General features: G+C 41.2%; 1 protein-coding gene across 15 annotated transcripts in view; it reads right to left on the minus strand.

Moving 5' to 3' along the window:
- LOC107224692 (disks large 1 tumor suppressor protein) overlaps positions 1-21,975 on the minus strand; it is a 308,249-nt gene that overhangs the window by 109,642 nt on the left and 176,632 nt on the right. For 2 of the 15 annotated variants that reach the window (XM_046733190.1, XM_046733182.1), the window contains exon 1: positions 9,227-9,334. The exons of 11 other annotated variants lie outside the window; for them this stretch is intronic. In XM_046733190.1, coding sequence (XP_046589146.1) covers positions 9,227-9,319 — 93 coding nt within the window. In that variant the 5' untranslated portion in view covers positions 9,320-9,334. Of the gene's footprint in view, positions 1-9,226; positions 9,335-19,225; positions 19,720-21,975 lie in introns of those variants that run through there. 2 more of the 15 variants (XM_046733171.1, XM_046733176.1) reach the window with 2 other exon arrangements.

Consider the following 21,975-nt stretch of genomic DNA (forward strand, 5'->3'; position numbering starts at 1 on the left):
GTTGCGGGGTGCGCGGCTGAAGCGAGAGTTTACAGGGTGGTTATTATACGTACAGCTACGCGAAGGGCCGCGAGCGTCCTTCTTGTTCTCATTTTGATACCAGGCAGCGACGCTAGTTTCGAGGGAAGAACAACGACATCGAAACGATTTACCGAATAAGGAGCGAGCTCAGGGAAATGAACTTCCTCTATTTAAACCCTTGCCCAGAATTCCCAGCGTCATCGCAGAAGAAGGACGAGGGGTCATTTTTACCCCGAGTTTAATTGTTTCGCGTTTTAAGCGTCGCGAGGCTCGAATTTTCAACTCGGTGCGGAATAATATTTGAGTTTCATTTTTATTCGAGAAACGATTCTACTCATCCTCTATCGACGAGCAATATTTCTTCATCACGCATTCTTGATTTATGTATTTCTTTTTTTTTTTTTTTTTTTTTACACTTAACGATCGCGCGGAATCTGTCTCGACAACCGATTCATTTTCAACGTAATTGCAATTATTGTTTCCGAATTGCGCGTTTTGTTGCGCAATTTTTTTTTTTTTTTTGTCACGAAAACAACAACGCGTAATATTCAGATATGCATAATTTCCGATCCAAGATTAGCCGTGGTTTAATATTTCCACATTCATCCAAACCAGCTTCTTATACCCCGTGTTTTTGTCTTTGTGCAATTCCCTTTTAGATCCTTGGATCCTTTTTACAATTCTTATTTTTCGCTTTGATCAGACGACGTGCGAGTTGTAATTTTCTGTCTCCACCTCTCTCTCTGCATTCCTCGTTGCGTTTCTTCTTTGATAATTATTACTTTGATGGGAGGAATGAATTCTTTTGGTTTCGATACTCTGCGTGTGATCAGACAAGTTTAGGTGAGATGCACACACTGGTTTGTTGATAAAATTTTAAGACTACATTTTACCGTGTTTTAAATAATTGATAAAATCAGCGTCGTAAATCATTTTTAGATGAAAAAAAAAAAAAAAAAGGTAGCTGACGCGTCTATAGTTACATTGTAGCTGGGTATATACGGTTTGCATGAAGTTGAAGAGATTTAGCCGCGGGGATTTTAGGGGATGAACAATGTTCAAGTATAAACTGACGGATTAATTAGCCTTCCCGATATTACACAACGAAGTAATAAGCCAATCCCCTCAACCCACCAAACTTTTGTAGGTACAAAAACCACCTTATTCTTTTTCCCTTCTCCTTTGACGCATATTTTCCCGCTATTTGTCTGCCTTTCCGTTTGCGGGTAATAAGTATAATGATAATAACAACCGCAATGACGACGGTATCGAAAGAGCAAACAAAACTGCCAATTACAGTCGATCTCCACCTGCGCGTAACAAGCAATTCCTATATTCGACGCGTGACGAACGAAAAAGAAAAGATCAAAGAACAATTGGAATTAAAAATCGAACAAACGTAATGGAAAAGCGTTAATCCATTATCGACAGTTTTACGAATACTTGGTCGTTTTTTTCGAGACCTCTCTGTACGTTTCGTTTATAAACATCATTATACACACCTGCATCTAGGTATATAATTATACTCAGCCACGACGTAAATATGCATAAGCCTGTGTTGTAGGCTAATGGAAATTTCGCAAACGCGTTTTAGATGCCGGATGTGTTGATCTCGGAGTCTCTCGACTGCCGCGGAGTTCAACGTACAAACGTAACGTCTATACGTATATCCGAGAGAGACTTTGAAGTTCTACGAGCCGCAAATGCAATTACGTTACGCGCCAGGAAACGCGCCTCTAGTTATACGTTTCGAGTTTCATTCAATTCCAAAATCCAAACTGCGCAAATTGCCTCACCTTGTGATCGAGGATGTGTTGTTCGACTGTCGCGAAATTTAGGTACCGTACACTTTGTTGTCAGAAATTTGAAACCTGCACCCTGGTAAATCCGCAGTCGTTGAAATTAACTTACAGCCGTATGAATATTTTTATTTTTCAACTTTTTAATCGGGTAAAAGGAAAAATACTAAATTCGCGTTGTCCTTAAAAAGTTTATTAATAAACCAGATGTATTTTTCCTCGGTACACAGTCTCTGCTTTCGATCATCAATTTGAAATTCAAAGCGTTCGATTTTCTTGATCTTCCAAAGCTCGGGGATAAATTTGTCTTTGTTTATCCGTTTCGGGAATAAGGATATCGAATTGTTTTTTACACACATATATGCGCACAATACAGTGTACGTCCGTAGGCTTGATTCGAAGGATTTTTTAAACAGGGATTGATTCGACATGGTTTACCAAGGGGTGTTTACCCAGCTGCCGAGTAAACAAATCGAATTCAATTCCATACGCTGTAGATAACCCAGCGAAATAACCCTTGGAGTTTGATTGGTTCGAACGGCGAATGTACATAAGGTAAAGCAAGGTGATTTAAGGTTATGCGCGTGTGCGTGTGTGCGCGCAGGGCGCGGGACAAATCCGGAGTCAATTTTCTCCGGATGGTCGACGAGCTGCGACAAAACATTGCTTAAGGATTTCAGACACACGTGTAGACGTATATCTATATTGCGTAAAGATCGCAAGCAAGGGAAAAGGCGAGGATTCCTGGCCTGGATTTTCGACACTTGAATTATTCACGCCCTCTCAGGTAATCCTGCAGCCCAACCGTACAATTCTGCATTACAAATTATTCAAGCTCGGAGTAAGATCTTCGACCCTCAAACCGAAACTCATCTCCCCAAAGACGAACAGGAAATTTCTATAAAAAGAGAGAAAATACGCAAACCCGAAACGGTGGAAAACGCTTGCAATGTAATAGATTTTAGAAAATAAAATTCCGCTTTTCTCGCGAGTTTCAACCCAGCGAGGTAAAAAATTGGAGAAACTTATAACTTATCCCGAAGGCAGTTAGCGAGACGGTGCAATTAGTCGGGGCAGTTGGAAGCTTCACCATCCCCATCCTTTAAATAAGTATATATATATAGGAACGTTACGTTACGGTCAGAAATTCCTGAAAAATCCCTCGCGCATTGTCTTCATCTTCGTCAGCTGGCCTTTTGCTGTCTCATATCGGGGTTAAAAGCGCCAGCGTAAAATGACGATGGCTAAAATGTCTGCAGTTGGCATAAGTAAATTAAAGAGAAGAAAAACCATTTTTATATATATATATATATATATATATATATATATATATATATATATATATATATATATATATATATATATATATATATATATATATATATATATATATATATATATATATATATATATATATATATATGTAAGTGTAACCAAACTTTCGTTATCCCCATTTGCAATATTCAAGCTTTCCAGCAAAGCCATGTGCCATACATTTTTCTCATCGTATTTCTTGCATTGTTCTTCCTCCCTTTTTGATCGCTCTCTTTCGTTCCCTCAGCTCGTTTTGAAACAAAAAATTTCCACGACTCGAGAGCGTGAGCTTTTTCACCGCATCGACTCATGCAAGCCTCGGTTTTCTTAGCGTTAGCACACTAATTGTGAAACGGCAAAGCCGGAGAAACTCGTCTATGGAGTTAAAAGGGTGCAGCGATATATAGTTCTTTCGTTATTAACGCGTCCAGTTCGAGCTTTACGTCTAACATAAATATTATATAGAATAAAAGCTGCACGGGGATGATTTTTTTATTCTATATTTCTTTTCCTTCTTTTTTATAAGCGCAATTTCCTAGCACTCCAATTTCAAACCTGTCATTTGCACGCAGCGCCTGCTGCACAGGTACGTACACACGTGATCCGGATACACATTGAAGAAAGCTCGTCCGTTGAATTTAGAGACTGCAGTGTTAATCGTATAACCGAACACCGTAGTGGATCGTAAAGAAATAAATAGAACGATAGAAGAATAAAAAAAAAAGATGACGATAAAAGACAAAGTAAATTACAGTAGTAATTATCGTACCTACTCGTGTTTTAATTGCACTTTTGTTGAAAAATGTTTTAATAAACGATGCAAGCACTAATTACAATTACAAAATCATTTTTTTCCCTGCATTAACACAAGATGTTATGCATAAAATATATACGGATCGTCATGTAAATTATTCGCACTGCAATACCGATACATCCGTTCGATAAAAGCTTGTTTGTACCAATTGCACAATTCCTGCCAACAATTGGCTACGAACTCGAAGTTGCATCAGGAGGGATTCACTGCACATACGTGAATTATTCGCAATGCCAGGCGATGCTGGTGACTGCAGGTATTCCATGGGAGGCTGATTGCTACTCCGATTCTCGAGTTTGCTCGCAGCTTGCTCTCTCGCGATCAGTTCGCGAAACTAATTGTGAACTCGCGAGTTCCGTGTATCTTTTGCCATGTAACATACACGCGTATACACGTATATGTATCGCATATTGTCAGTCGATTATACACATCGCGTTCAATAGCTTTTACAGGTTATAAGAGAAGCTTTAACCTTAATTACTTTTACGCAAATGCACGCCACCGTCTCGTTGCGCGTCTATATCGTATTTGTCGTATCGCCAATCTGACTCGTATACTTCTAACTAATATAATCATTATTCGTAGTATGTTCCAGGTTGCAATATTTGCATTCCATTAAGTTTTATCGTTGAATGTTTTTTTCAATTCTTTTTATTGATCGCACGCACTCAAATTAGCTTCGCGACACTGATCAAAGACCCCGATGCTGTTTATACGATGTCAAAACTTTTGTCGAATCATGTGTCGAAAAATTAAGACAAGAAAAAGGAATGGTAAATTAAAAGAGAAGGTATAATTCGTGATAATTTCAGTACGAAAAATCAAACTTCGTCGTCGAGAAAGCTTTTTGGTGAAAAATTTTTATTCGGTATTATCTCGTAAATTCGCGACTGTCCGCGAATAAATTCAATGGTTAATTCAAGGAATGTAGCTCGCGTGTCTGCACAAGAACAAGATTTACAAGAATCGCGTGATCGTATTGTACGCCCGAACTGATGATCGACCAAACAAGAGAATGCATATACCTGCGTGATGTCTATCTAAAAATATACAGTCTGATAAAATCGGTATTAGATACTATGAAAGCGAAACGTAACATGGATATACGATAACTGTTGCAGAAAAAGAAGAATAAGAAAAAAAAAGAAATATGATTTACAAATAAACGAATAAATCCTCGGCTTGATTGAGACTCGATTTTGAACGGAATAAAATAAACGGAGATAATCGAGGGTTGAAATTTATACGGTTGAACGAAGGGCGGGGAAAAAAAGAGAAAGAGAAACTTTGGAAAACGTAAAGCTATATAACCGTCGTCGCATTGCGGCCTTGGGTAATTAGTTCCGGTGCTTTGTGCCCGGCGATGGATGCAGAATCATTGCTGTTTGCGTGTCCGTCTGCGTTTGCCTAATACCGTCCTTCATCCCCCTCCTCCACCCCTCTCGACGCCGCCGAATTCGCGATTCGCACAAAATATATCCCCATTATACGCCGCGTGTAAAAGCTTCTTCTTTGTTTTAGTCGTTTTTGTTTTTTTTTTTTTTTCTCCCCATCAGTTTCTTAATTGGAACAAGTAATTAAACGAAACTCGATATCAGTCCGACGGACGAAGAAAATGGTCGCTTCAACGCCGACGGATTTTTACCATGAACACAGGTATTGTATAAGAGAATCTTTGCCGAAATTTTATTCACGTCAGTTGAAGGTAAGTATTGGACAAGTAAGTACATTACTGCGTGGTAATTATTTATTTAATTTGTTATATAAATAATATATTTGAGATTCTCGGAGAAATGTTTGCAGAATCAACTGCCGAGGAGGAAACCTACAATACACGAGGTGAAAAAACCGTTTTTCTACTAATGATGAACGACAGCGAATTCTCCGTCCAATTTATCCTAGTGATTACTTAAAACGTTTTGTTTTCTTCTTTTCTTTTTATAATCAACGTTTCTTTACCGTAGCTAAATGACGATTCGTCGTCATTGGCTTACGTGCAGGAAAATGTATCTTTCCTGAAGGAACAAGAAATTTCTGTTAAATACGATTGTAATCGGTACTAACGGAGAAAAAGAATGACTTGTTTTTGAAGGTAATTCGTTTGCGTAAAAGTTTGATCTAATAACTGCTAATTTACGTTACGAGGATGAAATCACCCTTCTCATATTTCGGTATTCGACTGGCCAGATCCCCTGGAAAACTGATCTACAGGCATCGAACACTGCTAAAAAGTTAAACTAACTTATGTCCGCGAATATCCTGTCACATTTGAATAACAAGTTTTGCATATCCCTGGTGCAATAGGAAACGTGAAACAAACTTTGACGCAACTTCCGGTCAGTGAAGTTTATATTCTTACACTTTATCGCCTGAAATTGAACTGAAAAGAAAAGATGGGGGAAAAAAATTGAATTTTAGTGTGTTTAAATATTTTTCTCTCGCATATAATTTAAACGGGAAATAAATTGGGAATATTTCACCCCTCAATGAGATCCCGCATCATTCCGCAAAAGTGTCTCTGACCGTCCTATGGATAGCGCAAAATACACGCGACTGACTTCTTCCATCTTCCCATTCGTTCTCCGTTTCATTCTTTCTTCAATATCGCCACGGTTATATCGTATATTCTCATAAAAATCTTTCCATCGTCACAAGTATCGCGTATGTTACACACATACAAGCGTACGTACCGACCGTTATAGTTGCGGCAGCTGATACTTGTGGAACTACCCCGATATCGTTGGGAAAGAACTTCTAACGAGATCAGGAGGAAGGCTTGTGCTAAAAGTTCTTTAGCTGTATACTATAGATATTTATACACGTACAATATCTATAGAGTTGAACTTTAGGTTTGTCGAGAAAAAGTGTACCTACAATACTGCGCTGCGGCTTTAATTACGTACAGATCGAGATAATCAACGATTTTTTATACACTTTGGTTGAATCGTTAATTTTTTCTACCAAAAAAAATCACTACAAAAATTTTTGCATTTCCTTACTGTGTACATGATCCAGTTCTATAAAGAGGAACGTTCTTCTCTCACTCTCGAGATATGGCAAACCATCAAATTTCGCCTATACGTAGATGCGCGCGGCAGCAAGCTCATTCGTATTCGTTTCACGACTCCCACTCACCACCGACTTCTCGACAATAATAAAATCACACCGGGGTCTTTCAGCCTTTTTCCCACCTCTTAATTCCCATAACGACGACTAACGTGCAGTTTCACCATTTCGCGTCAAGAATTAGAGATGAAAGTGAAGGCGAAAAAAAAATGGTAGCAATGACCTCAAGTTTTTTGTAAAAAAAAAAAGCAATGTATATGATACCGATACGAAATGAAACTTAATGATTCGTTTGAAATTTGACATACAATTTCCCTTAACCGCACGTGTATTAATCCGTGTTACGAACTGTTGAAAAAGTTATAGATATATATCTGTCATAATGGGTATAATACCTGAATACGCAGTGCGGAGGGTGAAAAAGTGAAAAGGGGCATCTGGTTAAGACCGAGGGTTGAAGCCGCTGCAGAGCGGGTTTAGTCGAACAAGTTGAAATTTCGCTTTAACGGAGCCAGAAAATGTTTGTAATCCATTTTAACCCGTCCTTTTTTTTTTTTTTTGTACTTTCCTCTCTTTTTCTACTCGCGTGTTATATACGTACGTATATACATTATATAGATAAACCTTTGTGTTGGAGGATTACAATATTACGAAGAAGTTAATTCGGACGAAAAAGCCGGGCCTTAAAATCGTCTCTATAGATATATTTAAATACCTTGTATCATAATCTGATACACGAAAAAACAAAAAAAACCCCAGGGGTATTGCAGAGTCTAACTTTGGGATTATATAATCACACGTTTGTGCAATAAATAACACTTACTTCATGCTTGCATGAATGCGGTACAATAATCCGTGACTATGTGATAACAACGAGGAGAGGGTGAAAAAGTTGGTAGGAAAATTGTTTGAATTTGTATTAATATTTTGTATTTCAAAATGACATTAAGAAAGCAAAAAAAAAAAAACAATATAATAATACCCGCAGTTTAATTCATCGTTGATTCTGCCTAGCCTCATACCAGCTGCTAGGTATAACATTTTGCTCAATATGATACCGGTGTGTGTGATAAAATTTCACAACTACTACCGCACAATTGTTAATGTAAATGCGGATTACGTACATTATTGAAACAACTGTTCAAATATATTTCCTCTATCACAATACGCCGCGTCTACGAAATGCGCGGTCACAGCTGAAAATTAGCATAACGTGTTTAATTTACAGATTAATTTCGCTTGTTATAATTACCAAAGCGCACCGAATTGCGCGAATTTGTCGTTAATGCCGGTCAATCCTAAGGAGAGGGAAGGAATATAAGAATTTTTTATAATGAAAAAAAAAAAGAAAAAATAGGAGAAAAAACGTTGCGACATCATCGGGGTATAACGAAGGCGCTAGAAAGACGCGTTTAACGAAAATTAGAAAAATCCGACAATTTTACGAGAACAAAGATAGCTCGAGGATGCGAAATTTTTGCATACAGATTGGTGGTGGGAGCTTTTTTGTGATAAAAAAGAAAGAAAAAAAACTCTCGGAGGTGTGGAACGCATACTTTGGGACTGGATATATGTGCCGGCGATAAAAGTAATGAGATCCGTTATAACGGAGTGAGTTTTATCCTATAAAGTTGCGGCATATCATCGCGAGACGTTGCGGCGTCGTATTTTCGAAGCTTCGCTTTCGTCGAAGACGAAAATTTTCCCGCCAAGATTCAGTCAGAGACGTGATTGCATTGAATTAGTAAACGGTTGGATTTTTTTTTTTTCAAATCCATACACGAATAAGTTCCTTTCTGGACGTTGATTCGTAATTATTCAAATTTTTCTCTCCCACGGGTTATATATGAGAAGTGAAACCTTTTTTCAAAGGCAAGTGGAATCTTTCACGAACGATTAATTCGTCCACTATATTGTCTACATCCCGAACTTCAATTGCATAAGTTCCATTTAATTATGTGCATAAATTACGCCACCTTTATTCCCCGGCATTTAAATCGGAAGATTTGAAATCTCAGGTGTCTGCCAACTCGATGTAAAAAGATATACATCGCCACTCTGTGACCTGAATTTCAATGCAGGAAAGATTTTTTACCTATCCGCTCGAAAGGAAAATTCGAACAGGAGATAAAAAAAGGTTTTCCAAGAGTCAAGAGACGTGCTTCATATTCGTATATAAATTTTCAAAAGATAAAATAAGATCGAAACCCACCAGCTGAGGCCATCGCACCGTTAGATAGACTTTCGCGCGGCCAAAAAGCCGCAATCTTCTTAACCTGTGCAGTTTTTTATCGTTAAAACCCATCCCCGTGAAGATGGGCGCAACTCCGGATCCACATTGGCACTCCAGATTGGCGGTTAACTTTTCTCACACTATGCACGATTCTTATTTAATCGGACAACAGGATCATAGACCGAGATTTAATAATCGCTCGGCAATTAAATCCACACTTCTACGTTTTTTAGTTATTTTATTTTTTTATTTTTGGTGTTTCAGCACGCAATTTTGCACCTTTCTGTTTCTTGCGGTATATTAATGATTATAAATAATATTAATAACCACGGGTGCTTTCGTCGTATACATATATATATATATATATATATATATATATATATATATATATATATATATATATATATATACGTACATGTATACCCTTCACAATTCCGAGTATTATAATATCAATGATAATGATAATAGTGACAACGACTATATATATATATAAAAGTGTTGGAAAATCTCGAAGATAATTATTTCAACTATAAATTTTTTAACGCCTCAACGACGATACGAAATACAACAATTTATTTTTACGTTTATTATACCTTTATTATCACTACTTTTATTTTGTTTCTTTCTCTCCTCGACTTTTAGTTCTTTTGTTTTGCAGCTTCGAACGCCTTATAACCTAGTCTGCGCGATAGGGTGATTACACCGTTTTATCGTCAATAGCAACACTGCGCTGCAACAGACGTGCGCATAGTCGATAAAATAAAATAATAAAAGGATACCGCGATATAAGAAAAGAAGGAAAATAACAATGAACAAAACGCGACTTATTTTGGCGGTGAAAATTTGTACGGCATGTAAGTATATGCATATATATATATGTGTGTGTGCGTGTGTGTGAGAGCGTGTGTGCGGTATATGTATCGTGAATTACGGGCTCAAGTTTCCAGATTATTATTTCACCCTCGATTCATTCGAGAGCGGAGATGGTTTTACGTGTTTTGCAAATAATAAAAAAAATAAAAACTTTGTCGAGGGTTAACGTTCTCTTCTTTTCATATCGTTTCACGAACTGCTGCAGATCATTTTCGAATATCGCAGATAAAGGGAAAGTTTGATCGTGAAGATTAACGACGCGTAGGTATATTATTATACAGCGAAAGGTTGGAGAGATCGCAGAGTAATCGTAACGGGAGTTGCGTGGGAAAAAAAGATATGTTCAAAACGAACGAGCGGCACGCGAAGTAATTTGTACATGTATTTTAGGTAGATGAAAGGATAAAAATGATTTAAAATTAACAAATTCAAAAGTCGTATTGTCATTATCGTTATTATTATTGTTTACCCTATTTTTGCAATACCGCGTTTAAGCTTCCGGTAGCACCAATTTGACACGCGACACTGACAACGTGGACGGTGAGACGTGTCACCGAGAGACGACGTCGGGCGTCGCGACGGTCCAGCGGGCGGGAGTCCGCTCGAGTGACTGACGTCGCCTCGCGTCGTAGGGACGAAGGCTTCGCCGCCGCGGCGCTCGGGGATGCTGACGGCTGTAGGTAACGGCGCAAGATCTAACCCCCACGCGTCCCGACGCCCCTCGACGCATCGAGGCTCTTTCGAATATCGTTCTTCCCCAACTCGCTAATAAATTTTCAGCCACAAGCGGACTGTCGATCGTATATATATATAATTTCGCGGGGTGAAAACCCCAGAGTTTCGCATATTTCAACGAATATGAAAGAACAAACGGGAAAGGATGCAGTCGGAAGGTGAAAAATAGCACATACCGACCAACGGGTGATCAATTTTTACCAATAAACATTCTTTCGAAACGATTTGGATTTTTATTTTAACTTGGCGTATATCAGCGTTAGATCGTTCAGAGAGTTTAAACTTTTTCGCGTACCAACGCACGAATCAACGCTTTGTTTGATTCATTTCACTCTCTAAGATTCGGTGTAGTTGAAACACCGTCGTAAAATCATGGCGAAGTAATAGCAAAATTTATTCTCATTATAATTTAAGCGGGTTGAACCGTTGAATTTGGATTGTGAATTTTTTTAGACACAGTTTTTGTCTTTTATTTGTTTCCGCTCGTTTCTCTGACAGAGCGAGAGCAGTTGGGAGAATTCGAATCGCCGTCCTGACTTTTTCTACGAAGAACGTTCTCTCAAGCAATGATAAGTTCCCAACTCCGTTCTATATACATAGCGGCGATAATTTCTGTCAAATGTTCGCAAGAGCGGAAATTTCGTCCCGCGGCCGCAACGAGATGATAGGTTGGCAATAGAACGGGAACGAGTCAAAGATAAGATGTGATTTCAGTCCCCGCGAGGTATAAGAGAACCCCTAAATACTTGTATTATTCTTGAACTCCGCACCCTGAACCCCCGTTAATCAGCCAGCTGACGTAGGCACGTACCGAAACGCAGTAACGCCTAGTAATTCAAGAAAGGGGAGGATGAGGGAATTGTAGAGCGGCCGCATTTCACCCGACGGTTACCGCCCCCGCACTTATCCTCGACATCTTTGTTTCCACCCTCTCGTGTTTCCCCCTTTATAGGTACAAACGGTGGCGGAGTGACGAACTGCGCAAGAAATCAAGCGTGGATGAAAATTACGAAAATTTCAGTATCTTGTCTCGGAAAGTTGGCCAAACTTTGAACCCAATTTAATTAGGAACGACTTTGTTTAACGACAAACTCGACGTGTTTGTTTGAGACGTTACCAACTATTGCGGTGAGAAATAAATGATATAAAATAAAATAGGTAGAATAAATAAAAATCATCGAGGATCGGTACAAGTATATTAAAACCCATGAACCAATCCGCAGCAACGTTACGTGACAAGGTGTTCAATTTCTCTTCTCTGTTTTTTCCCGTACAGTTTAAAGTAAACTTCATCCTGACAACTGTTTGAACTGGCATCGAGTCTCTGGATTGGTTTAAGCTATACGTGCTCGACATTTTTATCCCGTGCAGAAACGCGAATATCTTCGAAAGTGTTGCGTCGCCCGTCTTGTTTTAACGTTTGTCCGATGTTTCCTCGGGAAATGAATTTCGAAATATTTTTAAGGGGGATTTGATTTATTATATAAAATTTACCGACGTCATCTCCGTCGGGTGGACCAAACCTTTATAAATTCGACTTGCGATAAACTCTGTGGTCGGATTATGCGAGACGGCGAAATTGATTTTTACGAAAATCGCATGTAAAAAGCTTCGTAGGGCTGATCCTCCGGTGATGATATTTTTACAGAGGTAGAACGTGATTCGTAACTCCGTGAGTATAAGTCCCCGCATATGTTTTCCCAACCCCGTCAACGTTCCCGTTTCCTTTTATCCCTTTTCAACCGTTTTTTTTTTTTTTTTTTTTTTTATCCACGGCATAAATATATGCGTGTGTACATATATCGTCGGCTGCGGTGGGAACGTAAAGACAACCAAAAAGAAAGAGGCGAAAAAAGAGAAAATCAAGCAGAATTTCCGCGATACAATTTCATCTTCGATATATTAATATCGTACACATGCATCCTCCGTTCACGATTCACGGAAGATCGATCGAATTCAGCGGAATGAAAAAGATCCGGAATAAACCCAAGCAGCACACGAGACCTTGAAGTTAATCGTTCATAGTCGAGAAACACGCGACGTGAGAAAAATTACAGATTACAAAAGTTAGGATTTAAACTATTCAGATGATCTAGGCGTTGAAGATCGGAGGGAATGAGATCCGTAAGCTCAATATTATCGTCTCCACTCTTCGTTTCCACCTCTCAACGGCAATTCGAGGAAAAGATAAAGAAAAATTCTCTTAAATCGTGGTCACGTATCACGGAAGCATCATCTGGCCGCTTCCTGGTTTCAGGGCTAATTTATCTTTTTTAGGAAGAATCCGAGAAAGGCTCGTTACTACAGGGGCGTTAATTCGTTTCTTTGCACGCTGCTGTTGGTCCCGATTTTCCGCCCCGAAACGGACGTCTTAGAATTCTCGGGGAAAAAAGTGAGCAAAAAATAAGTAAATTAAATGGAAGAAAAAAAGAAAAAGAAAAACACACACAACGAGTAAAATTTCACGCCGAGTACCGGGGAAGAGGGAAACAGGAAAAGAACTCGCGTGTGATGTTCGTCAGGGATCGGTTGGTGCGGAAGATGTAAAAGGGGGAGTCTTTCGTTTCGAACATAAAGGGGGCCGCGGATAGCGAGGGGCGATCTGTACTGTAAGCGGGGTGCGTCAGCATTCGAGGATCCACGTGATCCGGGGTGAAGTTTTTGGTCCGGAAGCCGGATGGCGGGGGTCGAAAAGTGAGGTTCGGGCTACGTAAACTATCTCTCGGTTCAGTCGTTTCAACGGCTTCCCGAAACCCTCCGAATTTCCCCCTCTCGCGACGTTCATCCCTCAACTTCCCTTCCCATCGAGGCTGAAACTGCGGAACCAGATTGCGAGCAAATGTAGGTAGGCGTACATACACCCGACGCGTGAGACGCCGATCAGATATGATCTCGCCTCGCCCATCGACGCGTCGTGACGGACGAATTTCGCATGCGGAATTCTTCCCCCTCCCTGTGTAATTGAATTTTAATGTCACGCGGACTTTAACCCCGCCTTTTTATTCCCTCCTTATTCGCTTGTCGCGGGGGCTGAACTCCCCTTCCTCCTCACCCACCCCCCACCCCGTGACGGAACGAGTGACCCTCTCAATAAATGACAACTTTCCATTCCCCCGAGTGGTAAACATATTACGGGATAAGAGCGACGGGGTGTCCGCGTAATTCATTCTCGCGATTTTCTCAACTCACGGACGTGGGGCACCCCGGTCGGGCGGATCCTCGCTATTCTTCGGAGAAAGGATGACACGCTTTTGCCGCTTGGGTTTTACCCACGTGACGCCGATATACGAGGGTCGAATATATCCCCGTTTGTCTTCGAAGGGATGATTTGTGAATATCGGCTGAGCGGCTGGCTTGCAATTCGAGATTTCTCAATCCGCGTTCGTTCCTATCTGCATCTTCGTCGTGCGAGAAAATTTGGTCTCCTCGTGAAATCAGGTCTATTTTTAGGGGGTATGCAATAATCGCGACAATTGTTCAAAGCCGTTTCGAAACTTGATAAGATTCTAAAAATTAGAGTGATCGGATTCAATTACACTTGTAGATCAACGTTACGGGCTTTGGATGGATTAATTAATTTCTTTCGTTTTTTTTTTTCTCTCCAATTTTTTCCCATCTCACAAAACGTTTACCGGTTTTATTTGTTTCGGGGCTTATCCTTGTCATGAGATAGCTAAGCGCGTGTTTTCCTCCGGCGGCGTATTTTCTCATCCTGAAGATCGATAACCCAGCAGCTACGTCTTAAGCGCGGAGCTCTGAGAGTCCAGATCCCTTGCAGACTGATTGTGAGTGAGGTCGGCATGTAGTAGTTCTTGGATTAGGGTGGACTCGGGAGGCAAGGCGAAGAAAAGAAGAAGAAGAAGAAGAAGAAGAAGAAGAAGAAGAAGAAGAAGAAGAAGAAGAAGAAGAGGTATCGAACTGCCAACGCAATTGAAAGAAACCCACCGCTGTCCTCTTTCTTAAGTCCACGTCTCTGTCAGTTCGTCTTTGCACCGACAGAAAAAAAGAGGACTGGCATAAGAAAAAGCTCGAGGGACGAAAAAAACGCTACGAGAAAGTGCTAGAAAGGAAGAAGCACGTTAGAAGGGTTGGGGGAGGGGGGAGGACGGGAGGTTACTTATTTTTTCTCTCCAATTTTAATTTTCCTCCTTATCCCCCCTTACGTACCGCGTGTCTCGCGATCGGGCAGCTCCGGATACCCCCGTCCATTGTGTTCGGATATTCCGGGTATTGTGTGCACCGAAGAAAATCGGAAATGAGATTTCTCAGAGGGTGAAGACTGGTGATGACAAGCGACTGATTGCGAACTTATTTATCCCCCGCCATCCCTCGCCTTGTCTTTAATCGATATTTTTTTGATCCACGGATCAAAGTACCCGATTATACCTGGATGTATACATCTCTGCCTGATTCTTCATCTTCCGCTTCTCTTGCATCGGTTCGACGTTGTTTCGTCGACCGGAAATGGGGGAATAAGATGACGAGAAGAAAATTTGAAGAAAAAAAAATTAGCAATATTAAGGAACAGATTCGATTGCTTATATCCTTTCCAAAACTAAAGTAGGTTTCCTTTCCGCGACATTGTTTTTACCACTCATTTTCAGGTTCACTCCTGCTTTTCTGTTAAGACGAGAAAAAAAAGAAAAAATCAAAAATGAATTGAAAGTACGCCTAGGTCCGTACAAAGAGGAACGTCTTTGTCGTTTGTTTCCCAAGTTTCTATCCGGGCTACAGTTGCGAAGGCTTCATCATCCCCTGGCAGGTAGGGTTGAACCGAGACATTCCAGTCGTCTGAGAATTTGCCGACGAGTCTCTCGGGGCGTGAGATAAGGCGGAAGATAAGGTGGGAGATCCGACATCATTCGGTCGATAAAAAAAATTCTCGAGGAATCGATCGTCGCTCGGCTCATCTGTGAGGTCAAGTTGAAATTCGAAGGGAATCGTTTCCGAACGTTCGAAAAACCCACGGAGTACTGGGGGAACGCGGTTATTCGGAGCTGTAAAACGAGCCCGGAAACACGTGGATCATCACCGTTCAGTAAGAAATCTCTGACGACGGTCCATTTCCTCGGACCGTATCAAGGGGAGGGAAACGCTACAGTTTTACGCACTAAGCTGCGACCCTCGTCTCCGTCAACCACTCTCCGATTCGTTGGAGTCTAAGCTATGGTGATCCTTTACCAGATCCGGACGGTTCCTTCGATCAGCAAAGAAGCGGCCGGGTGAAGGGTTCGTCAATCGCGTATATGTATAGTATATAGACGACGAGGCGACAAGCTCTCCGGTCAAATGTCCTCCCTCTCTCTTCAATTCCTTACTCTCAAGTGCTTTATATTACACTCCGCTGTCTGTCTCTTCTGGTAACAGAGTAATTTTATTCTAATGTTCACAAATACACTAAATCTATCTATCTATCCTTCTCTCTTTCTTTTTATACTACCTGTACGCAATGAATCAGTCATATTGTGGTTATGATATGTTTCTATCGTAGTCCTACTACATACTTGAGGTGTTACTTACGTTTTGCTAATTGATTGTCTCGTTCCTTTCACAAAAACATGTTACACTACATTATTTATACCGATACTAATTGCGATCATCCATTCACTACGAATTTTTCCTTACTAAATTATGTACCTATGCGATGCCACCTAGGTGACATTGTTCCGTGGTAATAAAATTCCACCTATTTTCTTTCCGCAAATTGTTCCCAAACTTTTCGCGTTAACGTCGATCGATTGATAAAGCTCGAAATAGTTTGAATATGAGTTAAAATATACATATATATAGCAAGTCGAGGTAAACGAATGAGGGTGACGGGTGGGGGTAGGGTGGGGGTAGAATTTTGAGGGTTGTAAAGCAGTTTGAAATATGGGTTGCGTCGAGGAGGCTTCGCGAAGAGATTCATGGCGTCTGGTAGAGATAGGGAATTGATCGTGGTTATATTACCGCAGGTGTGGTAGGGGTTCTTCGGAGTGGCGGTGATATTCCCTCGAGTAGTTTGCCACAAGCTGCCATGGTTCGCCTGCCTCTTTTCGAGCGGCGCGTGTATTCGGTGAGCCCGTCTCTTGGACTCGCGGACCGATATCGACGCGACCCGGTTTTCGCGGTGTACCGACAACGAGAGACAAACGATTCCGATCAAGAAAGTCTGTTAATTCCATGGGCAGGCATCGAACGCTGATATTTACACGGATATCTCCACCCAACTTCCTGGAATTCCATCCCGGATCGTTTCCGAATTCGAATACCCCCCCTTTGTAGCAGCGAACTCGTTATTAATCGTTCTACTCGAGGGCTCGTTAGAAGTTCCGATCCCTCCCCCGGACGTATCACACCTACACAGACGCATACACCCAACGATTTTAATTAAACACAGAGTCGGAAGCCGGGCAAAGTTTCGCAGTCAGTCTCGCCACTTAAATCATATCCTCAAAATCTGACGTATCTATTACGCGGATCTCGAGTTGTGGCAAACTCGTGAGATATGCTTTATTTACGCCTAAGTATACGTATGCCTGTATTATGCAGGCAAAGTTTACAATACAGAAGGCGAGATATGATCGATCCGTCGTTTAGAGACTCACCTGAAATATGTAGAGAAGAGAATTTGGTTTGAACGAGGATAATGGTGCATCTACTACACCGTGGAGGTATAAATCGAGTTTCAATGGTATGGGTGAGGAATTGGCGGAGGAATGAAGCCGCTGCCTGGGCATACACGCCGCAGAATTTACAGGCCGCATTGTGATATGAAAGGTGTATAGTTCAAGCCCCGTACACGTATAGCGGTGGGCGAAGAAAAGTAGAAGCCTAAGGCGGAAAATCCAGTCGAGGATCCTCGATCACTGAGCTCGGGAACCGGGTCTTCAAGCCTTTGACACGTGAGAGTCCTCCTTCTCTCTTGCCTGGCGATCCTCTTTTGTACCCCGAAGCCACGCTGTCGTCTCTCCGCGAGCAAGTTGTATGTGTACCTCTCCGCACACAATGCACCAGACACGATGAAAGGAACGAGCTCAATTCTAGCCGCGCATCTTAGGACCTTTTTTCAAAACCTCCATTCACCCCGAACGTCGAAATCTTGTACGCAATGTTCGCTAAACTACACGGCGATTTTTCATCCGGTTTAAAGGTGCCTCCGTCATCCCCTTTCGTGCAACAAGTATTCGATTACCTTAATGGATAAGATGGTGCAAGTTAAATACCGATTCACCTTCTTCTTATCTTTAGATGGCAATTTGTGATCAGTTGACCATTTGTTGCCTGAACAAGTTTCGGCCAAAGATTTCCAATACTTGAGGTATGTTCCCTTTGTTATTTCGGTGATTAGGTTTTGCCTAGGTCAAAGCACCGCGGTACCATTAAGTGACCATGGCCTCGGATTGCACGGATCGAATATGACCGTCGAACTTGATCGAAAAATGGGGTAGTGATCGCGTCTGCGACTCGGATGATAAATATTATTGAAAGTTGTCTTTTTTCAAAATAATTCTTTTCGTACCATCGACACGTCGGCGTGAAATCGTGCAATTAAAATGACTATGGAAAGAGAATAAGAGTAAAAAGATGGCAACGGTTGGAAACGGTAATGGTAACGTGGTGGTTGTGGGGCACGTATGCGGAGGATCCTAGAGCATACGAGGGTCCGCAAGGGGTCATTCCGTATGCCACGAACATCCGTGCATTATCATAAACGAGTAGGTACGTCGCCGGGTGGCTACGCCTCGACATTATCGCGACCGAAACTCCTCGTTTTTTTGCGTACGACCCTTTGAGGTGTACGTGGGTATAGGTGTACAAGGCGCCGGAGGCTGGAGGCAAATAACCGAGCCGGGGAAAAATTGCCAACGGGCGAAATTCGATATCGAAGATTTTTATCAGCGGTATATTATCTCCAAGATTCACGGATGTAACGTGGTTCGCGATCGACCGTGTATTCCAAAATGGGTTCCATTGGTTGTTAGTCTCTGAATATTCCTCGTATCGACACTGGAAATCACCCGGGAATGTTTTATTTTTTCTTCTTTCAGTTTGTTGGAACGCAATGGAATGCGAAGCAAATAGTTACGCAGCTTCGCAAGTGTTCGCGCCGTCACAGCTGTTGGTACAAATTGCAAACGTAACAAGTTATGTACAGATCTGTACAAATATAAGCTCGATACTTCTCAAATGACGTCCGACGAGTTTCCTTTGCAGAGCTGCAAGTTCTGCGAGAAATTGCATCTTCGTTGTACTGTCGTATCGAAGAAGCAGAGGCTGACTGTACGACTGACGTGTCTCGTTACATTGCATCGAACAACGACCAAACAAAAATTAGCAACGATAATTTATCGCAGCGAGAGGGTGAAAAGTGGAGATTCAGGTTCTTACCCGTTGACTTGAAGCAGCGTTGCAATCGGAGATGGAAAAAGTGTCGACGATCGAGTCGAAACGGACCAGCTTCTTGGGGTGTTGCTGTTTCTTGGCGCGAGGGCACAACGAGCACATCGCTGGGTCCCCGGGGGTGGTCGGGGGCATAGCGAGAAGCTTTTCACTCTCCTAAACTCTATCTTTCCCAACTTTTTACAAATCACGATCAGCCACATTCACCGTTTGACGAATTGGAGAGCGTCTTCAGCTCCTTTCAATCCTTGCTTACTGACCACAGTGTCATTGCTTTGTTTTCACACTTCTGTCAACGGCGTTTATAGTGCGCAAAAGTCGGGTTTTCGTCACTTGTTGCACTCTTGCGTACGAGATACACGTTATATTATAAGTGGTAGAAATTCACAACGGAGAGACAAAGTCGTTACACAAGTTCGCTTTATGCCAGTTCAAAATCGGCGTATTGATATCTCGGTTATAGGGGAGGATCATGAATAATTCCATTCGTAGTTTTGGAGCCTTTGATATATTTACGGAGAGTAACGGAGAACATAATAACTACAGATACTTGTACCAGTGAAAATAGATTGAAATGCGAGGAATGAAGATGAGAAAAAAAAAAAGAAAAAAAACGACGTGGACAGCGAAACATTCAACTGACAAAATACCTCGGCAAGATATATACATTTCTTTCTTTGCTGGTTACTCAATCGCGAGACTCGACGAGTATCATTTCGTGTCGTATTTTAGATCAAAGGACCTAAAAGCAGGACCTGGGGAGACTTTCTTTTCCCGCGTATTCAGGGATGGCTTGAAAAAAAATTAGATTGAACGGTAGGAATGCACCGTATCAAGCCAAAGTCATTAGCTATTTCATGTCCGACAGTTAAAAAAAGCTTGCGTTACCCGAGAGAGACGACGTGTCGGGAAAATGGCAAGAAGAGAAAAACAAAATATATATGTGTGTGCGCATGTGTGTGTGTGTGTGTGTATAGCTGTATAGAATAAGGGAAAGAAAGAAGAAGAAAACGACTGCGCACATACCCTATACTCAATGCCAGACACGTAGGACGTCTCGAGCACGTGACATGCGTCGTACAGCTTGATTATTTATTAAAGTGGTAATCGCAATTTTATCGGCTTCATATCAAGCCTCTGTCAGGTCTCTGCGGGGTGAATTGGATGCCTGCAGACTAATGCGCTACGGAATTAATTCATTACGAGCCTGATAACTTTTCGCTGCAGACGGTATCAAAATACGCAGGTATGTAGAATGTTGTGACAAGTGAATAAATGAGATCTCATTTTTTGTCAACCAGACATTTGACGAAAATTATACATCTTGATACTTATTCTGTCATAATTGAAAACAAACGTGAAATACTAATGAAATTAGCTGCTAAGCAAAAGAACCACGATTTCGATTATAAAATTTGAAAATAAATTAATTAACTGATTCGTTTAATCCATTCGTCAAATCATTGTTAGGTACATTTCAAACGTATTGCGAGTGAGCAAAAAGTTAATCACGGCTCGAAAGCTTGCAAAATAATTTGAAAACCGGTTTCACACTGTGATTCGGTGATTGAAAAATTAAAAGGAGTAGGAGCGAATAATTCGTTGTTTTCAATTTGTCACTTCAGCGTTTTTAAAAAAGAGGGTAAAATTCATTAGAATAATCACCGTGAGCGCGTAATTTACAAGAATGCACAATTTTTTGTTCGGCGATAGTTGGTAAACGGATTAAAAGAATCAGTGGCAATTCGCCACACCAACTTCGTAATATTGAACCTGCAACTGATTGGATTTTGAGCAAAATCGGTCGCGTCAGGTATGAATTTATTTGCAAAAGTATCGAAAAAAGAGGAATATTCATTGATCGTTGACTCTCGTTACGATTGTCACGTTTAGCGGTTGCGTTAAAGCGAATATAAAAAGGGCAACGACATTTTACGAAGAGTTACCGCTGCGTGGGTTTAAATCGTTTATATTATACTGAGGGCGCGAGAGAGAAAGCTGATTATTTCTCCGGCGGGTATCCTGCAGGTTAAAAAGTGATAAAGGCGTTCCTCGTACCGACGGTGTAAAATAGACCAGGGGTTGGGCGCTAGGGGTGGAAAACGGAAAGGGCGGCGCTACGGGACAGACGTATTAAGTCGGAAGTGCGTGGGTTTAATTAAGCGACTCTTGTCTCCTTATTCCGTGGACAAAATCCACCCCTAGAATTTCACAGAGTGTCCTACCTACCTCTCGTCTACCTTCATCCTCTCCTCGAGGGCCTTGATCTCTCCGCGCAAACACGCTAAATTAAATATTAAATCTTTCCTCGAGAGAGACAGAGAGAGAGAGACAGAGAAGGGAGGGAAAGCTGCTGCCTAGGTATAAAAAGTTCACGAGAGTTTCCCTGGGGAATTTAGGCAGGTCCATAAGGTAAGTATATCATGTCTAAAACAAAGCACTGTAGGACTTTACCAAATCGGTAAACTTTCCCTTTCCATTATAACCCTGAGAGGAGGAACAAAATCTGGGCAAATATATTTACGAGGAAATACGTGTAACGCCAGCTGGCTCTTTAGTTGAGAATTTCAACTTATTTACAAACTACAGATCGAGTCTGTATATATACATCGATCGCTGATGTGTAGACGTATTCATTTATTTCAATACTCCATCCAGAATTCGTTATTAACTCTCCCTCCGTTTCATCGGACTCTGAATTTAAATTTACAAAAGCGTACTTCGCACCCAATTTATAA

Source organism: Neodiprion lecontei, chromosome 1 (genome assembly GCF_021901455.1).
Source record: "Neodiprion lecontei isolate iyNeoLeco1 chromosome 1, iyNeoLeco1.1, whole genome shotgun sequence".
NCBI classification, from domain to species: domain Eukaryota; kingdom Metazoa; phylum Arthropoda; class Insecta; order Hymenoptera; family Diprionidae; genus Neodiprion; species Neodiprion lecontei.